Below are 25,519 nucleotides of genomic sequence, written 5' to 3' on the forward strand. Positions count from 1 at the left end.
GGCCAAAGAAGCCCGAAACTTTGATCACTAGTACATCACCATCACACATGTTGATGGAAAGAAGTAAACTTTAAATCAGTTCTTAAAAAATCCTTCATTCTACCATCTACCAGACCTCATCGTTACATTATACCAGACAAGAGAACTCCTGGATCAAGCATTGGGACAAACTATCCTTCGGGGAGGACTTTTTGATGTAACTAATCCGTATTTGCATTCCATGGAGAGGAAAACCACGAAAACATTTCCCGGTTAGCCCGACGAAAAGGGGATTTTTTTTCTTATCATCCGTCTACCACTGAGGTTGTTTTACGTCAGCACTGTGGTCAGTGCGTGCCGGGTGCAGAATTCGGATCAACCAACCATAGATGGGATTCGAGCCTATGTCACCTCATTGGAATGTGTACGCTTTATCCTCTAAGCCACCACGGCTTTTATAAGGGTATGAAAATATTCCTGATAAGAACAAGATAATTTTTTATGACATAAAATCTAACATGAAACTCCTGTCATACTAAGATACAGCATCGTGCACCCCATTTTCATACTTAATACCATTAGAATTGATATGTGACCACATTTGAATCCACCAGAAAATTTCTTGCAACTCTGAAACACCAAGGTCAGGTGGTTACAGTTATCCAGAGCTTCGATTTCATTTGACACTTTTTTTATGTAAATTTTTACTACTTCAAGTGTAGCAATATCCATTAACACGATTAAAATTACAAACAGAAGGTAAAGTTTTGTCCCAGTTTACTCTTTATTCACTTATAACTCCTGTAGTTCTCACTTAAATTTGTTAATATTTTTAGACTTTTATTTATTTGTCGATTGTTATACTAAGTGAAAATTTCAATCTTCTATGGTATGTTTTTAAAAATCAACTAACTAGAATGGCTATTGATAACATTTTGTATAAGTAAACTGAAGCAGTTAATATAATTCAGAGGAAATAGTACCTTCAGCATAAACTAACACACTTTAAAAAGTGAATTTCCTCGAATCAACTTGAGAGACTGCTATACGAAAAGATACTTTTAAATTTAGTTAATTTAAAATTAATTAATTCATTTGAAAACACTTTTAGTTTTAATATTTGCTGAAGACAGTAAAAATGTGTCTCACTTTCAGCTATTTGAAATATAGTAATTAAATCAAATTATTAAATCAATTAATTAAATAATTTGTATTATATGTATATAATATAACTAAAAAAATTTTGTTTAATGCTTAAGATTTTATAAATGAAATAAAATAGAAGTTTTGTAATTAAACTATTCATAATTGAATATAAATTCGTGAAACTTAAATTTAAATTAGATTTATATAAAGAGAGAGAGAGAGAAAGAGGGAGAAACATATTATTTTCTCGTTTTTCTCGTTCTTTCTCTCTTTTTAAATAAGTGTTAATTTTCTTAAATCATTAAAATTTTATAATTAAATATCAACCTTATTAATTATAAAAATTATCCAGTATAATATTATTACCTTGTACACATCCATTTTAGGGCCGATCCTTGGTAACTAACAAATCAAATAAGCTTCAGTACTGCCGTAAGAACGTGTCATAAAACAAAATCCCTCTATTTACGCTTTTAGCTCCATTTGCACTTCTGTGGACCATAAACAAACTAATTATGCAATGAAGTTGCCATTTGCAGAAAACAAGAATATATCACGGTTACAATAAAATACATAAGCAAATAATAAGCCTAAGTTAAGAAAAAGATGTGAATGAGAACGAGTTTTGTTTTAACGAATTCGACGTGTGATATGGCGTTGTATTTATATAACTTCACGTTAATAAACATTCTAAGTTAAGTGGAGAAACTTAGCCAGACTTAAACACGCAATCGTGTTTATAAAAGATCAGCTGACGCTGAGCTCTCATGGGTCACGTGTCTGTGTATCAGTGATCGTCTTCTTCCCGAGTTCAGAAGTACCCAATTGAAGGTTGAGAAGATAATTTTAAGAAACTTTTTAAGCTAAGTAAACGTAATTCTTATTGTTTTTATTTAACTAAATTCTTAACTCTAAAAATTTCTTAATGGCAGCATGTAAAAAAAAGTGTTCGCGTTCCGTCAAATAAAAGTTGAATTTTTTACTTACTGAGTTACAAAATGTTACTTATTTTGTTTCTTTGTGATTATTTAGGCAAATAAATGGACTACACATTTCGTGTTAATTTCAAATTTGGACAAAACATTGATTTAGGCAAATTCTTGTGAGAAAATTGTTCCCTACGTGTCGTCTCAATGACGAAGCAACGTATTTTGATTGCATCCAAGATTGCAGTGTGGTTTGAACCCAGAACCTTTATGCTTCCATTTTAGGATGTCAGGATAGTCATGATGTAGTGATTTTATTTAAGCAAATTTAGTATTTATTTAGTAACAGTTAAGCTAATGATTTAGATAAGTTTTGTCCATACATTTGTACATGTACAAAAGTATGTTGTTTTTTTTAAATTTTAAATGTTGGCAATTGTTAACTTACAGTTTACAAAGAAAAAAAAATGACGAAAAAAAAGTTAACAATTGTTTATTGCACTATTAAAATTAACGAGTTTTGTTTAAAATTACCTAATTAAAATTACTACCAAACAACATGGTAATAAAAACCATATTTTATTATTAATTTTACCAATAAGTCATTACCGAAGCACTTCAGTAAAAAATTACCTTGTTTTTCGGTGTTCCCATAGAGTTTGTAATACGATAAGTTTGACCATAATCTAGTTGTTTCGAACCCTACTTTTTTTCTATGAGTATAACCTCTTTTCTTTCGTTTTTATAATCTTTTTTTTTTTATAAAAAAAGAAGAAAAATTTAAATTTTTCACATCTGTATTCGAGTTTTGCAATTTAAATTTACAAACCTCAACTTTCTTTAAGAAATGATTAAATATTTTCTATAATAAAGATGTTAAATTTAACAAAGGATGCTGTTTTTAATTTAAATAAGGGGAGGAATATGTACTTTTGCTTTCTGTTTTTTAAATGCTGAAACAAAACATTTTGTTTCAATTAAGATTTTTTCTTACAATAATTTTTTTTTAGTTTCATTTTTCATTTATTTTCTGGCATAAACATTTTCTTTTAAAAAAAGTTAATTAAATCTTATTAAATATTTAAAATAATTTTAATAGATATTTTTCTTTTATTTGTTTTAAAATTCCATTTTAGATTTTATCTTGACTGAGTAGAATATTTTGTATTTTCATCGCGTCGAGGCGAATAGCTTATTCCTTCGTCTCCATTTTAATACAAGCAAAATATTTTGAAAACTTTTAAAATATTCCAAAACGTGTTCCAGATCTCAGCTCAAAACCGTATTAACTATGTAAACATTGTTAAAATATTTGCTTATTAAGAAAATATTTTATCGGAAAACCTGACGTAGAATAAAGACCGTGCAGGGAGTTATCTATAGGGATTTGGATCTCATTTCATTCCATTACTTTTGACATTCGGTTACTAAAAAAAGAAAAAAAAACATTAAAAAAACTTTGTGACAAGCAAAATATTTACATAGAGCACTCTAAGGAATAATTAAATATTCTGAAACAAATGAGGATGACTTTGTTAGATAATTAATAGTTTTCATCAACTTGAATAAAGGTGACTTTTATAGAAAATCAATAGTTTTAACTTATTCACTATTGTGTCATGCCATTAAAAGCAATAAACTGTAAAAAAATTCCGGATCTAATAACGGCATAAAGTACTAATACTTTCATACATCATCCGTAAAATCTATTTTTGCTGTAAAATATTATATCTTAATTTTTACAGTAATATTTATTTAGTTAGAGTTGTGTTTTGATTGGAATTTGGCATATGGTCCCTACGGTCCTAGGTCGCTGTAGCAATTACCTTATTTAATTAAAGCGATTCAGTGATTATACGGTAATTATTACTGAACACATTATGCTATATCAGCTTTTCTGTTCCGTAACAAGTTCCATGATTTTATGATAAAATATATCGGAACCTTAAGTGCGGTTACTTTTTACTCTGATTTGATACGATTTTTTTTACTTTGTACGTTTATTTATTTGTTTCTGAAATCTTTATTCCTTTTCAATTTTTATTTCTTTTCTCAAAAAATATAACAGCTAATCTTTTATTTCAATTTTTTATCTTCTTCTCTTCAATCTAATCTCTCTCAACCTCTCATCGTCTCCTATCTCTTACACTTTAAAATACATAAGTTATACTTTATTTTACTAACGAATTTTTGGCGTTCCTGTTTCGTCAACTTTTTATATGGCCAAATAATTTTCCTTGTTGATTGCCTTGACTTTTAGCAAAACCAATTTTCTATTAAGAGTCAATAATTTGTCTTGCCCTGCATTCCGAAGCATCTGTTAATCAATTTTTAATTGACTTTTGATCTTGAAAGGTTGCGGTTATTTTATCGTTGCCTTTTCCTATTAATACTTCGATTACTTAAAATTTTAACAATATCAAAATATAAATTAATAAATTATTTTTTTAAGTGTCTCATTTATTGTTTGTACAACAAATTATCGCATATATTTTATAGTAAGCAATTTATTTTGATCAAAAATATGATCTTGTTTGTGTTAATCTAAATATAGTCTAATAACATAAACCAATCAAAAGAGTCGTAGATTAGCTACAACTAACATTTTTTCGTTTTCTGATACATGTGTTAATTATAAGTCAATTTGAAATCCAGCATTTATAATTTCTTAAACGGATTAGGTAATTGAACTGATTTCGATGCACTGTTAAAATTTTTATTCTAAAACTACGGTAAAATAACCGACAGCAGTCTGTCCATTCAATTAACCGTAAAAATTACGGTAAAGACCTTTTTTTTTAATCTTATGGTTTTGAAACCGTTTAAAATTAGAATGGGTAAAAAACCATGAATACAAAACTATACAGTTTTTTAACCTTTTACAACTAGCATAGTTTCGAAACCGTAAAAAAGAAATTTAATTCGACATTGGAGAGAGCCTTTTCGTTAGGTAATGTGCATTGAAGTTAAATTTTGGTTGAGTTGTGTTTTAGCAAATGAACCATAGAATGTGGTTAAATTAATTCATCTGAATGTTTCATCTATCGTAAGAGATTAGAAATACCAGTATTTTTTGTTTAATGCAGCTTTTGTTAATGGAGCTGCCATTTAAGGGTGAATAAGAGTCTTGTATTCTAATTATCTAGGGTCACAAATTGGGGACTACAGGACATTGCAAACACTTCTTGTGTTAAAAAAATGGAGGAAATAATGTGGTATCAACTCTCAGATTCGAATCCCCGTTCTGTCGGTCAAGAGATTGACAGATTAGCCCTCTCGGCTTATAATATGTACGCAGCTTCAGGGAACTAAAGTAACTTCCTTAGGTGGGCTTATTCGGTGTGATAAAACTCTGGTTGTTTAATCGCATTAGGTGTAAGCAGTTAATAAACTGTTTTTCTCATAGTTAACAGTTTAAATGCTATCTTATTTATGTTTATTTGATTGTTTTGTTTGAATGCGATAAACTAATAGTAAACAAGTTGTTATTTAACCATATTTTTTTCGAAAAATGCCTAACAATGTAAAATATGTGAATCTGTTCTGGTCAGCACTTTTTTCTTACAATAAAATATTATATTCGTATATATAATTTCTAATGTATCAAATAAGTACTTTGCACACGTAATGAAGACTTTTTGTAATTTATTCCTTTTGTTCTATTATGGGCATTTTGTTATTTATTTACCACTTTTTCACACAGCTTCAAAATGCAAGTTTATTTCTTATAGAGGCAACGCAATTAAAATTTAATTTCAGGAAGTCAGTGGGAGATGTCGTCTTATTCATGAAATGTCTCTATAACGAGAATTCAGAAAGTATTTATAAAATTCTGTGCTTTTGCACAATTATCATTAAAATTTTCGTGCTTACCAAACTTTCATCACCTAATGAGCACAAGCCATCATTTGATAAAGAGAACAACATAGGGTGGATTCCATTTTCGCTTAAATACTACCCTCCTCATTAAGAAAATAAATTATCCTGCTATATCCAGAGAAGCTCTTCTGCATTTTACTAACAGGTGTATGTAATTATACATATCGTTTTGAATGGAGTTTAAGTTATTGGGTTGTTTTTCAGTCTATTTACTCTTGGAATTACTTTTTAATGACAAAGAATATTCCAAGCATGTTGTACTATTATATGGAAATTTTAATAAGATATGAACCTTATAGTTGATTTATATTTTCTATGATTTTATTCATCCACATAATTATTGCTTAATTTGATGGTTTTATCAGAATTTGAAATTTATTTATACTATTTAGTAGAGCAGATTAGAATATTTTTGGCAAACTCTACATGGGGCAGTATTATTGAAACGCTGCTTTTTAATTTATTTATTTTTTGAATCTGGAATTTTTTATCAATGAGAGCAATATTTTTTAAAGTGAAAGTAATTAAAAATGCAAAATTATTTTTAATTTTTTTGACAATCAATTTTTTGTTTGGTGTTTTTTTATCCGTTTTACGAGATGAAATATTTTTAAAACTATAAATTTTAATTGATTTAATCCATCCATTAAGTTATGCGTTTATTTCAAGATAAAATCAAATATTATTGACACAATGGTTTATTAGTCATTTGATTAGAATTTCGTGTATACTGTAAAAGAATTTTGGATCAAATTATAGTATGAAGTACCGTACCGTTTTGGGTGCATCATCGTAAAATTTATATGTTTTGATATGATTGATATTTTCTATTTAAAATTGATATTTTTAAAGTGTTAATTAATGTAAAGAGAGTAAAACAGAAAATGGACTGCCTTGAATGACCTTTGATCTAATGATCGGATTTTCAGGCTCTAAGACTCAATCTTGCAAGTTCGAGGGGGTGACCTCAAACATGCTAATTAACTAGTGCAGACTATATTTTTTAAGTTACGAAATCAGACACAAAAACGTACTTTGTCTGAATAAACATACCTTTTTGTTGACGATTTAGGATTTTTGATTCTGGAAATATAGGGGCATCCGAAATCTAAGAAATTTCGTCCCATTGTTTTTGAGATAAAATCAAATATTATTGACTCAATGGCTTAAGATTCAATTGATTAGATTTCGGCGTGCGCCGGTAAAAAATCTGTATAAAATTATGTTATAAAATACCGCCACTTTGGATGCATCATCCATGAAAATTATTTTTACAGCAAAATATTATACTTTAAATTTTACAGTAATATTTATTTAACTGAAGTAATTTAGCGATTTTACAGTAATTATTACTGTAAAAGTTACGGTATATCAGATTTTTTGTTTCGAAATTTGTTTCGGTAAAAATGGATTTTATAGTAAAAAGTAGCCATAGAGCCAAAACTTTTTGCTGCAGTTTCATCAGGAATTTTTTACAATGTTAAATGTAATTATTCTACATGAGGGTAAGAATTTGGCATAGAAAATTCTGCTCCTGCTCATCTTCATTCCATCCAGTCCCATAGACTCTAGTTTTATCTTTGCTGTTTGATAGTTGAACTTAAAGCAAAATATAAACCTTTAATATAAATTATTAATTATCATACTTTATTGAACAAAATTATTCAATACATTATATTATTTTTCTGTAACCACTTTACTACTTTTTATAGATACACAACATTTTTCAATTTTATTATAAAGCTATTAATAATTTCAGAAATTTACCAACATTTCACTTCATAAATACTTGTCTAAATATTAAACTTTTACATATTATTAAAGATGCTATTATTTAAGTAACAGTGAAACTCAAAAAACAATTTTATAAATTCGGATAGTTGCATTTTGTTTTGGATACTAATTGTAATTTTTCACTGATGACACTTTCACCAATTCGATTCGGATTTACTCCATAGAATTCTCCAATAACTATTAAAAGAAAAATCAAAACTTTGCTGTTCATAATCTTAGAAGTGAATTTTCCCTTTCCGTGTACTCATTAATGGAATCGATATACTAACAGTTCTCCAATACTTTCACTTTGGAAAATCAATGCCAAATTGTTAGATTTCGAACGGAAACTGTTTCTTACGCCAATAATTTTAAAATCAAATAATTCGTAAATTTAAAAAAAAAAATTAAGAAACTGTGAACCAAACTTGATACGTCTTACTTTTACGTTACTTATACGTTAATTAATTACAGTTTTTTTTTAGAATTAAATATACGTAAAATTAAGCAAGGGTACTATTTGCCAAAATGTCAAGAGTTTTTAAAAATAGTAATCATATGTTACTTTTAAACTTTTTTCGAAAACCGGAATATAAAAAAAACTGATGTTTCAGATTGAAATAAGACTAAATTTTAACGTTTAAGGGGACAATAAAGAAACTAATCTTGCTTATTTGATCCGCGAAACCTTCATCAGATATTTTGGACATCAACTTAACTTAAACCAGGTCTTAAATTCGTATTCGATATTTAAGCAAGAATTTGACTAAACTTAAACTAAAAGCTAAACTTTGACTAAAAGCATATTCAGATATTATTTCCCATTTTTGCAATTTGGAACCTATATTTTTTGGACTTTAGTATTTTTTACAAGAGATATTAACCCTTTGCTGGGGAGAAAATGTTGATTAGAAAATTTAGTCACAAAAATCCATAAATTGTATGCACGTCGTAGCTAAAGCGAATTGCTTTATCTTTAAATATTTCAAAATTTATAGTGGCTGATATTAAATTGTGTTGCTTAAAAGATAAAAGCTATAACAATTTTCGTGTTTTTTTTTTCTTTTTTTGTAATTGTTAAAAATTAGTGAAACATTTTTTACTTCACCACTCCTTAAAGAATTTAAATGGCGTCATATACTTAATATTCAAGTTTCATTTTTTACTGAAAATGGTGCTTAAAATCTTATGACCTAGATGGAAGTCGGACTAAATTTTATTGTTATAGAGAAATATTAAGGTAATTTCACACATTGAGCACCACAGATATTATGTGTTCTGGAAATCAATTCTCTTGAAAATGACAGTCAAAATTTCATGTTTTAGCCGAAAATATGGCTGAATTCTAAGAGACAATTTGGAAATTAATTGCAAAATTGCCCAGCTTGATGAAATCTTTTGCATTTTTTCAATTTGTTAATTAAGTTAGGTTTTAATATTTGTATAGTACGGTGGTTTAGATTTATTTATTTTTTATTAATGATGCAGTTTATGACTGAAAATGCTATAAAAAGAAGGATAATTAAATTCATCAAAATATTTTCAGGAATAAGAAAAATAGTTTAATAAGTAACAATAATTAATAAAGTAGACTGAAAAAGGTGTTACTTCAATTGGGAAAGTGAAAAAACTCATAATTCAAATTTGTGTGAAGTGCCTCATCAAATGAAATTTGATGTGTTATGCTAATTTCATTTCATGTCAATATCGAATTTTTAGAACGTACTTTATAAGAAAATTAAATAACATAGGTTAATGGATGTTCAAAAATTTACTTCTATTTTTAAAAATTTGTGTCACTGTATTTGGCTCAAAGGACTTGTCATATTTTCCTGCAAAACTTTAAACTTTTTGCAAAACAGAAAAATAGCACAAAGTACAGTATAGATAAAATTATCGATTTATCGAACTTTGATTCCTCGTAAATCGCACATGCTTCCAAGCGTTAATTTACATCTTGTTTTCTGAGTCTAAGTTAAGAATCAGTAGACAAAGGAACAAAAAACTTAAAAGGAATTTCTACTTCGTAAGTTGTTCTCCTCTGAATAAGACATAAAAATTTGTATTTTTCAAACTCAAACATGATTTACAGCAAAATGTCACACATAGAACTTTGGTTTCGCCAATATTCTCTATAAATCGAAGAAGCCGAGGTCTTATGTAGCAATTTTCGAGGTCATTAGAAAGTATTTGAAGTTTCTAGAGTAGATTTAGCAGACCCACACTATTTGAAAGATGGTAAAAAATCCTGGAAGCTCATTCAAAACCTATAAAAAAAGGTGTTTCTTGTTGTGTCTCAGAAGATTCGTTGCTCGACCTGGACGACCCAAGATAATATATAAGCGATACAGCAGATAACGTATTCAACACAATCGCTTGGGTCATTCAAGTCATTAGTGATTCCTCAATATTCAGGATAAAGTGGAAATTCAATCTCCCCGACTGCAGCATGGGGAGGAGGGTGGTGGGAAAGAATGGTTCAAATAGTTTGAAAACTACTGAGAAGAATTTTAAGAAACGCTTGTCTGATGTATGAAGAAATATCAAGTATTTTGTGTGATGTAGATGATGTTGTCAATGAAAGCCCTTTTGCTCACATCTCAGAAGATTCGCAAGATTTATTTACATTTTCCCCATCCATGTTTATTCAAGACAAACGTACCGTTGGTGTGCCAGATCTAGACCACATCGATAAAGTTAACATCAGCAAAAGATGGCGAAATCGGCAAATTTTGAGAGATACATTGCGAAGAAGATTCAGAGAGAAATATTTTTTACTTCTGGTGCAAAAACAAAAGAAGTGCGAACATCTAATAAGGAAATTAAAACTTGATGATATTGTTTTAGTAATGACAATGAGAAGAGAATAGATTGGCCTTTTGATCGGATAGTGTGCAAATTTCCGTGGAAAGACAAGAATATATGAGTTGGCGAGTGGGAAAACAGTTAATGGTGAAATCGATAGACCAGCACAGAAGATTTATTCTTTAGAGATATCTTCTCAGGACTCATTGTTTATGAAAAGGTCATTCAATGAAATTAAGAAAAATTATCTAGACACCACAAAGTCCGATGATGCTGATTTATGTACTTCCTTAAGCAATGACTCTCCTTTGAAAATTGGATGTGGTAGAAAAGTTATAAAACCTATATGCTATGAACACTAGTTTTCATTTTCTTTAATAAAATATAATACCATTGACTATTGCGTAGGTTCATATTAGAACATAATTTTAAGTTTAAAAAAATAGTTATTTTGATTTCTAGAAATCAGATTGGGGGAAGTATGTTAAAAGTAGTAGATTCTATTCATTTGTTAGAGTGTGAGTAAGTTCTAAGCTAGAATTTGTATCGTTGGTTGCTAAGGCGAAAAAAATTAATATATAGGAAAAAAATTTGTGTAAATAAAAAGTGATATTTTTTTCTTCTTTCTCGTAAAATGAAGTCAGAATTATTTTATTTTCGTTAAGTAAAGTAGAGAACGACAACTACATCAAAACATTAAACATTTATTCTTACAAACTTTAAGCAAACTTATTACATAGTAAACAAAATTTAAAAAAAAAATGCTTACGTGTCAGGTTAGCGATTCCCTGTTTTTCGTAACATTAAACAAGACTATAATTTGATGGAAGAAATGAAAATTTAGAGAATTAGGAATTATTCTTTGCGTGCCAAACTCAGTTTTCTGAAATCTTCTCGAATCAAAATTCTTGATGGTACCAGCATATGTAGCTTATTTATATTTAATGTTATTTTCGATGGTCCAAAATTATTTAACGGTCCCCATCATCCAGCGATTTCGATCTCGAATTTCTAGCTTTTGATATAGTAACAAACTTCCCTAATTTAATGGCGGACAATGTTGCTTACACATAATATGGATGATGATCAAACGATTTTTGATGATTTTAATGTACCAAAGGAATTTAAATATCGCAAAAAGGAAGATGCTTTACTGTTAGGATGATCAACCATTTAAATATGTTTTATACTAAACTTACATCATTTTATGATCGAAGATGATGCTTTATTGATTTAATTGTTAGCCCACAAGATATGCTTCATATTGTTGGTACAACATTGTCTGTGTTTTCAAGATAAAACATGTTGTTCCGCTGCTATCAGGTTGTTTCACTTTTTTAAATATAACCATCATTTAGAAAAAAATATCACCTCAATCTTTGTACAAAAACTTTCATTTGATTACCTAAATGAATAGTAAAAACAAGTTTGCTAAACTGTATTTTGCATAATATTTAAAAAACAGGAATTTGAATAACTAAATAAAACATGAGTGAATTATGAAAAACTTACATACCAGTAAAAGAAAGCTTTTCCTTGGGTAAATTTTCAGTTTCTGTAAAGGAAAGCAACTATATATTTCATTTGTTATTTTCGAATATTTAGATTGAAAATATTGTTTTATATACTTCGACAATATCCATATTTAAATTTCTTATTCAGCAGAAAGTGAATTATTTTATTCATTTGTATTTTATTTTAAGAGATCAAAGGGCTACTTCTTGAGATGATTTTATCTCAATAGTCTTCTTTCGAATAAGTTTTCATCAAATAAGTTTTCATCAAATATTCTTTCCTAGTTATACGTTTCTGGTAACTATTTTGTTAGTAAATTTCGTTGAAGATATAATCATTTATTAAACTCAGTGATTAGTAATCAATTAATATTTTTGAAATGTTTATTAATGTACAGTGCGATAATTCCGAATAACCTTTAACCTAATGATTGGATCTTAGTACTCTAGGAGTCAATCTTAATGGATTGAGAGGGTGATCTCTTATATGCTAAATAATTAGGTGCAAACGATACTTAATGTTACAAAATCAAACACAAAAATGTACTTCCTCTGAATAAACATGTCTTTTTTTGACGGATTCAAATTTTCAACCCCCAAATATAGGGGGTAAACGCAATCTGGGAAATATGGTCCCAATTGCTTAGTCACCAGAGCGATTCGAAGGTTGAAGCCCTTAATGTTAATTTTATTTTTTGCGTATTTTGCAAAATCTCAAGAAATTTATAAGTGAATTTAAAAATTTTTGCTCGTACTTATCAAATTCGTTTATCCAAAGCTTAAAGCTCCTTTAAAAAAGTCATATTTTTAAAAATTCGATTAAGCATATTTGAAGTCACCCTCTCAAATTATTAAGATTGAGCCCTAGAACGACGGGAAGGTCCAATCATTATATCAAAAATTATTCAGGGTGATCTGTTTTTTCTCTGTTGTTTGATCACTGTACGTACAAAATTTTAAAAAAACAACAATAACCAGTACGTTAAGACCTTATTACAGTGATAAAATTCTGATCAAAACATTTCGCAAATGAAAAGTAAATTTGTTAGTTCATCAAAAGATAATGGAGCTTTTACTTAAGAGTGTTAATTATTTTTCATAAATTTGCATAATTTATTTAGTATTTTTGTAATTGAAAACGTTTTATAATCGCTAAAATTAAAATTTCAAGAAATGAACATTCAAGTAATTAAAGATAATTTTATTTTATGACAACGCTTAATATTTTGATAGGTAATAAGTTTATTAGCAAATAACATAGAATAATAATTATAATACGAATTAAATATTTATTTTAATATTAATATTAGGTTATTATATCGAAGATAATTATTTTATATTCCTACAGAAGATAAAAAATTTTATATTCTTATTATTTTGTATTCTTGCAAGGCTATTTCTCTTACAAAATAATAAAAATAGTGCCTATTAAAAAATTCATTTCCTTCAATTTTTAAAAAATGAAAATAAAATTTCAAAATATATATTTCTCAGCTAAAAACTTCAACAAAAAAATGAAAGATGAAATTTAAGTTACACAGTTTTATTAAATAACTTCGTACTTTTCAAAAATAGAAATTTTCTTTCAGATCTTTATAGAAAAATTTAAAATTATTCGTGGATCTATTTAACATTTCCTTTTTTTCCCTTAAAAAAATGTTTTTTAAATCTAAGGTATTTGCATTTGCATAATATTCCAATTGTTTAAGCAGACCCATATATTTTGCAGCTTTGGTAAAAAGTTTTAGATACGTCAATGCATAATTTTTTTTGAAAAACATAATGTTTAAAACTATTATTGTGTATAAAATGAATTAGAACATTATATGTTAAGGGCTTTATTGTAACTAAATAATAAATTATAAAAAAACGCAATATTAGTTTGGAAATATAAGAATCAAAAATTAATTTAGGAAATTGTAGATTTAATTTTTAAAACCAACTAGTTCTTTTTTAAATTTTATTTGAGTGATTAAAAATTATGACACCATATAAAATATTACTGAAATAATTAATTACGTTATTTTAAAAATAAATGAATCATAAAAAGTTACAGTGAATTTAGTAAAATATCTAAATGATCCCAATAGAAAAAATTTTCTTAAAAATATTATAACCATTTTTCACATAAATACATAGTAAAAAATTTCGGGACAGATTATGGTAAAAAGTCCCGGCACACAGGGAGTCATTCTTTTTACCGTAAAATTCATTTTTAACGGTACATGTTACGAAAAAAAATTTTATGTACCGTAATTTTTATAGTAATAGTTACAGTAAAATTGCTGAATCACTCTAATTAAATAAGTATTACTATAAAATTTATGATTTAATATTTTACGGTATAAATGGATTCTATGGTAAAAAGGATTTCAGTGATAAATTGTGAAAGACTAGCACTTTATACTGTAATTTTTACAGTGTGGTGTACAAAGAAGACACTCCTCTCCTCTATTTTTGTATCTTAATGATATATTGAAAGAGAAAATATTACGTTTTTATAGTTACGAAATACTAGTTTCTTTGCATGTAAAAAAAGTAATTCCCACTTTAAACACAAATCGTTAACAACTCTATAATATGTACAATTTATCACAGAAGGAGCAAACTTCTTGTTTGAAAAACTCTTGATGATATTTACTAATAATCAATACTATGAAGAAACTTGGAAATCAACTATTGCATTTACTTCAAAGGAACTTGTGATATAGCAAGTTCTGCTAATTTCTATAGCTCAAAAGCGCGTCATTCCAAAGTCTTTAGCATCAGGTATCTCTTCCATGTCGCATTAGCACACAGCACAGCCACTATTAGAATCGATTTAGAGAGACCCACTCTGATTGCACTTTCAGAATATTGGTTCGCGTTGGTAGCGTAATGCAACTGTTAAAGGGTATCGAATTCCTAGTTTATTGAAGCTTCTTGCATGTGATTTAAACGGCTTGGGATTTCGCAACTGTTAATTCTACCGTGAAACTAGAAATACTATTGTCTTATTTTAACAAATCTAGTAGTTAATAGAAGAAATATTGGAAAATATTTATTTGAGCTGAAATTTTGGCTCTAAAGAGCTTAAAGAGTCATATGTTCTTTTTAACCTTATGTGAAAAATGCAGACTTAAAAGTACGAATAAACAAATCTAAAAACGAATCTAATAAACGAATAAATTGTTTTAGTCCTCTACAATTCTGTAACGCAGAGCTTTTAAAATTTTAAATTGAAATTTAAAGTTTAAGAAATGTTCAGTTAAGCATTGTCTGAAGTTAGTGATATTCAACTTAAACTCTACCACCCATTTGTACAGTGTAAATAATTCTGGATCAAATTACGGTATTAAGCACCTGGTCTTTAGATGCATCATCTTTTAAATCCATTTTACCGTAAAATCCATATTTATCGTAAAACAGTATTTTTTACGGTAATAATTACCGTAAAATCGCTGAATCATTTTAATTAAATAAATATTTATTAAATTAGAGTGATTCACAGTGATTTTACTGTAATTATTACAGTAAAAATTACGGTACACCATATTTTTCTTCCGTAACTTGATCCAATAAAAATGGATTTTACTGTAAAAAGTACCAACGCCCTGAGTGTCGGTAGTTTATACTATAATTTGCTTGGGAATTTTTTGCATTGTGAGAGTTTAAATTTTCATGGTGGGTGGTAAGGTTTTGTCGGATAGGTCTTGCAATCCACTTACTCTCTTTTTTAAAACAAATTGATTATTTTAAAACAGCGAAATGAAATTAGAGAAAAATGCGTATTGTTTAAAAATGTCCCAAATTTACATGTAAAATAATATAATAATTCTTTCCATGTATGTAGGGGCTGGCTAATAAAATTCCTTGCTTCTGTATGTACAAGATATAAAAAGATAAATATACTGTAGATTATTTTGTAAAGATTCATTCTATGGAATTTACAATTAGCGAGAGGTCAATATATGCCGGTGAGTAATTATTATTACAATTTTTAATTCCATTTTGATAACTTTTCTCGAGAACATTTTTCCTACATAAAAATCCCTCTAACAACCAAACCACCAAGTAATTAAAGGATTATAGGGATCGTTAAAACAAAAAATTATATGACTTGAAAATATTCTAGAGTCAACAATTCAGCTAGGGGCAAATATTTGATTCAATATCTATTCCAACTTTAAAGAAGTATAAGATAAAATAGAGATTGCTCTTTGTATTTCGTCCTCTTTAAGTTATACTTCTTATACTTTAGGAATCAATGAACAGCTTACTTTAACGTCACACTCCTTCCTTTCCTTTTTTTTCTCTTAAACTAATATTCGAACCTTTGCAACAAGCGAGAAAAATTATTAAAATATTATAAGACATGATCATACATTTTTAACGCATTGGTACTCTTCGTCCTTCAAATTAGAAATGCGATTCAATTTTCAACAACACAATAAGACCTAGTTACAATTTTCTGTTATTCCAGAGATTCTTTTAGAATTATATGTTTATTTCATAAGGAATGAGCAAACGTATTTCTATCGTTCCATAAGACATGGTAATATTTTTTTTTAATTCAGAGGTACTTTTACGGTTTGAAGTCCAGTACAAAATAAAATCTTCTTCAGTACATTAAGTCTTGGTAACTTTTTTTAAGTGCATTGTTAGTGTCAGTTTTCTGCATTAAAAACGTGTAGACGTTCTTGAATGACAGAAAAACCTTACATTATCTCACATGTCCTTGGGTTGTAGGAAGAATAAGTAGCAGCACGTATTTCCTTTTTTAGATTAACAATGTAACAACACTTCTTTGTTTTGTAGGAAGACAATGTTACAACACTTCTTTGTGTAATAACAAGACACGGTAACATTTTTTCCAACTCAAAAGTATTTTTGTACCTTGAAATTTGGTACTCAAAAAATTCCTAGATTGAGGTACGGTAAAAAATTCATCCAGTGGTATTTCTTGTACTTGAACTTATCAAGTAGTATTCTTAGTACATAAATAAAATTCAAATATTGATCGTATCTTTAATTTTCTGTGCACAGTCTGTGCATAAGAAATAAAAGTTAAAAGTTCATGACACTGAATTTGTGAGGAAAAATGAAATAAACATTTCGCATCGCCTTTATTTTGCAAATGGAGAATTTCGAAGAAGTTAATAAATTGGTTAAAGAAAAAAGGTTTTAAAACAACCAACAAATTTTTATGAAAAAATAAAATATTTCGCATAAAATATGTCTGAAGAGTTTTTTGTTTTTATCAAAATTTCTTATTTCTAAAATGGCGTCACAGAAACAAGTTTTTAAGATATAAAGACATGCTATTAAGTTTTCAAGTACGTAATTATGTTTGAGAGATACAACTATTTCCGATACATATCTGGAGAGTATTTTGTACAGTTTCAATATTTATTATAGTTTTCAAAAACAATTTAGAAAAAAATGAAATTTTTGCAAATTTTAACGTTTTTTGAACTATATTATACTTGTGAGAATGATTATTAACTTGAAAAAAAAACGGTTTAAAATGTGCAAAAATAAACTTTTCATATTTATTAATTAAGCAGACCAAAATATTTGTCGATGCGAATTAAATATTTAGATATTAAAATCTTTACCTATACTTAATTTATTATTTTTTTAGATTTAACATTTACAACCGTTAATATATTTTTTATTTATAATAATTTTATAGTCCAGAAAAGTTATAAAATAATTTTGTCAAAATGAATATTTTTATCAATTATTTTCGCTTATTAAAATTAATCAGTTTTTTCCTAAAATTTACTATTAAGTATGTAGAATAGTAAGATTGTATTTTTTTTTAAAGATTTTGTGTTTTAATGTAGAAAATGAAGAATAAAGTATCACTTTAAAATATAATGCGATTTTAAAATGTGATGGTTTTTACGATACTCTAATCACGTTTAATGAGTTAATGTAATAATTAATAATTAAAAGTTTATGTGAAATACTAATTGAGATAATGAGAACTTTTATTTTGCATAAATTAGAACAACTTATTAATACACTCGATCTCTTAATATATTTATTAACTGTCAAATTGATGAATTAAAATACCTTTTGCATTAAGTATATCATAAAGCACAGCAGTTGCAACGTTAAATTTTTTATGTTTTCCATTTTCTTAATAATTGGTTTTCCCCCAAAAGATATAGTTTTAGGAAAGCACAGTTAACTTTTTAAAAACGAATTGCGTTTTAATTAAAATATTAGTAACAGATTGAATTAAGTTTCTATTTTGATTTATTTTGGCAAACATTAAGCTTTTTTAAGTTATGTTTCGAAAGCTTCGGGAAAAGTTTAGAAACGGTGTTCAATTAAGCATAAAAATTTCGCATTTAGATTTTTATCTACTCTAGCAATTAAAAACCGTCTTCGTTAATGTAATTAAGGGAGAAATTGAATTTTTGTTATTTGAATTGAGTTACAAATGTTTTTAATTTAGTAGTTGATGGCAGAATATATATTTTGGAGCGTAAGAAAAAAAGGATTTAAAATACTGAAATAAAATTTTTATTTTAAGTTTCTAAAAACCTAAATACCAATCCAATTTATAACAGTATAGCCAAATATACTTAAAACGTAATAATTTGAATACCTACTATAAATTGAGACGACGTTTCCTGGTGCGCAAAGTCAGCCAGTTACTAATTTACTATCCAGTGGCTTTAGTGACTCGCTCTCTTTTTTGGAGATTTCAATCTAGATAATTGATCCCAATTTTAATTCAAGCTTTTCTATTTCCTTTAAATTTCATTACCTGAACTTACCCAATGTCAAAAATCAAGTTTTTCTTATTTAAAAAAAAATGTTAAACAAGGAAGCCGGTCGTTAAACGCCGTTGGATTGAAAAATCACACCTCGATTATCTGGGTAGGCAAAGTAATCTTACTTGATTTAGTTTTTTATTTTGTAAAAATTAAAATTTTAAAGTGTTGCACTTGTAGAAAGAGTTTCATTAAATCAATTATTGATAAAATTAAAATTGAAAAAGGTTACATTTGCTTGAAGAGTAAAATATTTTGCTGAATATATGCCAGAAAGGTTTCATATTGCTACCAAAATGTTACATTTCTAGTGTTTATACGCTAGTTCTCAAAACATTCACAACACAAAAAAGATGTCTGGAACTTTAAATTATCATCACTTTTATTTTTCAGAGATTGTTTCACTCCTTACACATAACACTCACATAGGCACACTGCCTCTCGTTACACACTAATTAATTTCTCTCTAGGGGGCGCTACAACACAATACTCTCTCTAACACTGAACATCCACCCCCGGATTGAATGACATATTCAATGCTTAAAATTAAACAATTCAATACAATGTACACAATAAAACTAAAATATTCAAAATACACATAATTTGAAATTTTCACACTTATTGATCATTTGAGAAGGGTAAAATACAAAGTTTAGTAATTGGACGTTTAAAAATTCCATTTTTAGTTTTCACTAATACTACTCTAATTTTCTTGTCTTTACCAGAATACACTTCAAGAATTCGACCAAGAGGCCAGTTACACACAGCCAAATTATCTTCTTTCAAAATTACCATATCATTAATTTTTACATTGTTTTTCTCAAAATACCATTTTGTTCGATTTTGAAGTGTACTCAGATAGTTATTTGACCAAAGCTTCCAAATTTTTTGTACAATTTTTGATAATCTTTGCCATACTTTTAACCTGTTTTCAAGTACTTCGGTAAAAGTTGGCTCTGCTATCGCTGTGAGGGGACGGCCTACTAGAAAATGACCAGGAGTTAGAGCTTCAAAATCCTCAGGGTCACATGACAAAGGGTAGAGGGGACGCGAATTGAGAATGCCCTCAATTTGGTTAGGAATGGTTAAAAATTGCTCATAAGTAAATCTAGAATTACTCATAACTCTCCTAAGGTGATGTTTTACGGCTTTTACCCCAGCCTCCCAAAGGCCCCCTTGATGTGGTGCTCTTGGTGGAATGAAACTCCACTCAACACGTTCCTCGCACAAAAAATTACTCAAATTATTATCACATTTACTCAAAATTTCTCTAAGTCTTTTTAACTCTAATTTCGTACCAACAAAATTGGAAGCATTGTCTGAAAAAATGCGTTCAGATTTTCCTCGTCTACTAAAGAATCGCTTTAAAGCCGCGATGAAGGCTTCACTAGATAGATCTGTAACTATTTCGAGATGACATGCTTTAGTGACCATGCACACAAATACACACATATATACTTTGTTTAAAACTCCTTTCCTTTGATTGGGATATTTAATCCAGAAGTGTCCACAAAAATCTAATCCGACATAGTTAAAGGGAAAACTCTGAGAAACTCTCTCGGTTGGCAGTTGACCCATAATTTGTGAACAAGTAACAGGGTTAGCTTTAAAGCAATCTACACAATTATGAACTAATTTTCTACACATATTGCGACCATTTAATGGCCAGTATTTTTGTCTAACAATAGATAACAAAGTTTGCGGACCAACATGCAATTGTCTTTTGTGGGTCATTTCAAGAATTAAATTGGTCAATCTATGATTGTTAGGAAGAATAATCTGGTGTTTTTTGTCAAAACTCAAATTACTGTGTACCAGTCTCCCACCTACACGCAAGACACCTTCAGTATCTAAGAAAGGTGAAAGATTTTTAATCTTACTTTTTGGATTAACCATACCCTTACTGGACAAGTCCTTCACTTCCGAGTAAAATTCCACTTGTTGTACCAGCCTTAAAAGTGTTGTTTCCACACGTTGGATTTCACAGATCTTTAACGGTCCAATTTCTCTGTACAATGGATTCCTACAATTTTCGATGAACCTGTAAAGATAACTCAAAACACATACAATTTTGTGGAAATTATTATGCAAAGAAAGGATTTTGTTCAAAAAGTTATTGTCCAAAGTCATAGTCAGAGTTTTTCGTTCGGATTGTTTTAGTTCTTCATCGTATTCATTGCTGTCACTAGGTACCACAATGTCACCTTTAAAGACAATATTTTGTTCATGAAGAAAGTGCGGCCCATGCCACCACTTTCCACAGTTCAACAGTAAGTCGGCGTTGATACCTCTCGTTAGAAGATCAGAAGGATTGTCCTTTCCAGGACAATGATGCCAAGAATCTTTGTTTGTCAAAGATTGTATCTCTTTCACACGATTAGCGACGAAGACCTTCCATCTGTTGCTAGGACCTTGGATCCAACACAGGGCTACAGTCGAACCAGTCCAAAAGTAGTTGGTCGTTGGTATTTTCTTACTGAGGACCCGTGAGACTTCTCTAGCCAATCTCGCAGAAAGTAAAGCTCCCATTAGTTCCAAACGTGGAAGAGTTAATGGTTTTAGCGGCGCCACACGACTCTTGGAACTCACAAGATGAACAAAGATTTTCTGGGGAGTTTTCAGTCTTATATATGTAGCTGCTCCATACGCCTTAATGGAAGCATCGGAAAATGTATGTAGTTCACATTCTAGAAAATTCTCATCATCACACTTCATAATATATCTAGGAATGTGAAGTTTACTTAAGGAATGCACTTCTGAACACCATTGTTCAAATTTCTCACTAACATCTGGCAGTAGCTCTTCGTCCCAGTCTAATTTTTGTTGCCAGATCTATTGAAACAAAATTTTAAATCTTATGGTGAAAGGACTCACAAATCCAATTGGATCAAATATTCTGCCCGCTGCCATCAACAAGTAGCGTTTTGTATTTTTCCTTTCCTGAAGAAAGTCTAAAAGACCCTTTAAACCAAGGCTTAAATAATCATCTTGAGGACTCCACAACAGTCCCAAAACACGATGTAACTGGTCATCGAGATCGTTTATGTCTAAATGGTCAAATTTTTCTAAACGCCACAGTTTCATCAAATCACAGTCATTTGTTATCCATTTTCGTAAGTTCATCCCTGCATCACTCATAATTTTTGCAGCAGTCTTCGACAAGTCAAATGCTGATTCCACAGTATCTTCTCCAGAAATGAGATCATCGACGTAAACACTTTCATTGAGTGTCTGTACGGTATTGGGATATTGTTCTGCATACTTCTCAATATGAATCTTTATAGTTGCTGCTAATAAAAATGGAGACACGTTGAGTCCAAACAACACACGATTAAATCTGAATACTTCTTGTTTTCCATCATTAACCACTAAGAATCGCACAACGTCCTTATCTTTTTGAGCCAAGGAAATTTGTAAAAACGCTTTTTCGACGTCAGCTAAAACAGCAATTTTGTTTAGACGAAAAGATATTAGCAAGTCAAAAATGTTTGGGTTTAAATTTATCCCTTGATACAAACAGTCGTTTAATGATAACTGTCCTACTTCGTGTGCACTGGCGTCGAACACTATTCGTAGTTTTGTTGTGAGAGATTCATTTTTATTATCACTTGGTGAGGAAGATAAAATACTGGGTTATTTGTGGTAAAAAAGGGGCTTGTTACCTTCTCAATTATTCCCTCATCTAGGTAACCCTTTAAAACCTTACGATACTCAGAATATAAAATTTTATCATTTTGCATTTTTCTCATAAGACTTCCGAGTCGTTTTTTCGCTAAATTGAAATTATCACTCAACTCACTACTATTTCTTTTCCACGGAAGTTCAACCTCATACCTATCATTTTTAAAACTTACACTTTCCTTAAACATTTCCAAATTTATATCCTCCTCACTACTAATACCCTTATCCTCGATACCAATAGATTCCGACTCCCAAAAACTCTTTAATGTAGTATTTAAATCACTGTCTCGTATTAACCCACAATGAATTTTGTTATCCCTCATCTCATCGACATTTCCGCCAGCGACATATCCGAACACTGTATTTTGAAAAAGTATTCGAGAATCTCCATTATAAATTTGACCTGGTCTAAGTAATTCATAAAATATTTCAGCGCCTAATAAAATATCAATTTCACCGGGAATATTAAATGTGTGATCAGCTAGTTTTATTTCGTTAGGTAAATCGACTGAAATATTAATTTTTCTAGACGGAATTAAATCAGTTATTTTCTTTACGACTAACAGATTAAGCTCCTTTTTAAAACTCATATTCTTGTTATTTATTGTAGTCGTAACACACCCATTAATAGTCATTGAGGAATCATTTAAACAAGATACAAGTAAATTTATTTTTTCATTTTTCAACTGTAATCTATCCGCACAATCCTTTGTTATGAAATGCGATTCACTTCCCCCATCTAACAGGCATCTAATTTCATGTATGGCGCCATATCTGTCTCGAATAAAACAACGCGCGGTACTCAATAGAACTGTCTTAGTTTTATTTTGTAAAAAGCTCGTAGCCACAACTGCTGAATTTCTCTCATTCTCAATTTGGGGGAAAGCAGCATTTTTCGACCCTCCCTGCCTAACGAAGATCTGCGCTTGAGGATTTAATGATGAATCAGCAGCAGCTCCTGTGACAGTTGGTGCCTGGGTGAAAGAATTATAGTTTTCTAATTTAGGAAAATGAATTAAACGATTATGCGGTTTCCCACAAAAACAATTCTTTACTTTACATTTTTTAACATTGCAATCTGAGCGCTAACACTTATAACACAAATTATTAGTCTTTAAAATCTCTACTCTTTCGTTAACATTTATAGATTTGAAAACAGGTCACAAATACAATGGGTGGGGCTCCTTTGAATTACAACAAAAACATTTAACACTTTTGACGGAAGAAAGATAAACATTAAAAGTAATTTTTGACCCCTGAAAATTGTTTCGATTATTGCCATCATGACGTTGCGGTTCATATTTAGATTTATATTTAGGAAATAAACTTTGTTCCGCTTTAATTTTTCCTTTTGATGATATGAAAGTATCGCACTCACGGCCTAATTCATGTGGCTTATACCATGTTTCTCCTTGCTTAATGCCGATATGCGTAGTTAATTCTCTATCCAATGTCTCAATGATTTTATCCGACACAATTAATTCGCAAACTGATTTAAAGTCTTTTACTTCTGGCAATTGGCAATAATATTCAAAATTTGCACTCAATCTAGACGCGAACTGTACATAACTTTCATTAGGTAATTTTTGTGCTCTTTTAAAATGACTTAAACATTCATTGGGTGTAGGTTGAAATTCTTTCAACACAATAGCTTTTAGTTTATGATAGTCACTCAAATCTTCTTCACTAAGATAAACCATTAAATTACACGCTTTTTCTCCAAGAATATTCAAAAGAATTTCGGGTTTTAATTTTTCGGGTACGTTTTTGGTTTTAAACGCCTTTTCAATTGACTGAAAAAAACAAATTAAAGGACTCTGCTCTTACGGGTACTGGAATAGTTAACGTTTTGACACTCTTAATTAAACTTTCAACATCACACTCGTTTGAAATGGTTTGAATTTCATTATTTGAAAGTCTAGATTCGCTTTCGATTTCACGTAATTTAGCTATTTCTAATTCTTTTTCTAACTGTAACAATTTTATTTTCTCGATTTCTAATTTGTTTTCGTTTTCTACTCTCTCCCGCTTAAGCTTATTTTCGTTTTCTTTTATTTCCTCTAATACACAATCAACAATAGTCTGATACGATTCTTTATCACTGTTATAAATCTCACTTTCTAGTATTAACTTTCTTAACTCTAAAATTTTAGCATTATCAGGTATTGGTAATTTTAACTCCTCGGCAATAGCCTTTAACTCATCTTTTTTAAATTTAGTAATACTCATTTTCACAGAATAAATTTATCTCAATCACAATAAATTTCATAAAACACTGAATAATAACGCTTCAAAACACTAGACTAAGTATTAATATCACTAAAAATATGTCACTAACCTCTCACCAAGTAACAATAACAATAGAATCTCCGTGAAATTGAAACTCGAACTCGTGCACCATACACATTTTTTTTTTTAAATTTCTTTTCTTCGGTCCCAGCCATCTGTGGCATCGACGGACCATGTTTATACGCTAGTTCTCAAAACATTCACAACACAAAAAAGATGTCTGGAACTTTAAATTATCATCACTTTTATTTTTCAGAGATTGTTTAACTCCTTACACATAACACTCACATAGGCACACTGCCTCTCGTTACACACTAATTAATTTCTCTCTAGGGGGCGCTACAACACAATACTCTCTCTAACACTGAACATCTAGTAAGGCATTCATAATGGATACACTCCCTGTAAAAATGGAAGATTTTTTTAACATTTAAAGTGTTAGCAAATTTTATTATTTTTACAATTTTACTTTTGATTTAATAATTTAATTAGCAATGAGTTTGACCATTACTATATAAAATCAAGTAAAACAAATATGCGTAACACCGTGAATTGGACAATGAAGTGTCTACAATTGGCTAATAAAGTAATCAAAATTAAGCGGATTATGACTATTTTTAATTGTTAATTCTTAATTACTTAAAATATCGTGGGATGCTAGGATTTCCTGATAATCCTCTATGAAATAGTGTCAAAGAAACATGATTTGAACATTATGCTATTAGGTTTTGTCAGATTTTTCACTGGTATGGTATTC

At 29.3% G+C, this 25,519-nt stretch overlaps 1 protein-coding gene across 1 annotated transcript; it reads right to left on the reverse strand.

Annotated features, from left to right (window-relative positions):
* Positions 1-19,410: 19,410 nt before the first annotated feature.
* LOC147815781 (uncharacterized) lies at positions 19,411-24,173 on the reverse strand. The gene is made up of 4 exons (XM_087156580.1): positions 23,852-24,173; positions 22,592-23,470; positions 21,667-22,229; positions 19,411-21,624 (listed from the first exon to the last, which is right to left on the reverse strand). The coding sequence occupies exons 1-4, from the start codon at positions 24,171-24,173 to the stop codon at positions 19,411-19,413; spliced, it is 3,978 nt and encodes a 1,325-aa protein (XP_087012706.1).
* Between the last annotated feature and the right edge of the window lie 1,346 nt (positions 24,174-25,519).

The sequence above is a fragment of the Parasteatoda tepidariorum genome, chromosome 2 (genome assembly GCF_982258835.1).
Source record: "Parasteatoda tepidariorum strain Cologne lab strain chromosome 2, Ptep-v5.0, whole genome shotgun sequence".
Classification (NCBI taxonomy): Eukaryota; Metazoa; Arthropoda; class Arachnida; order Araneae; family Theridiidae; genus Parasteatoda; species Parasteatoda tepidariorum.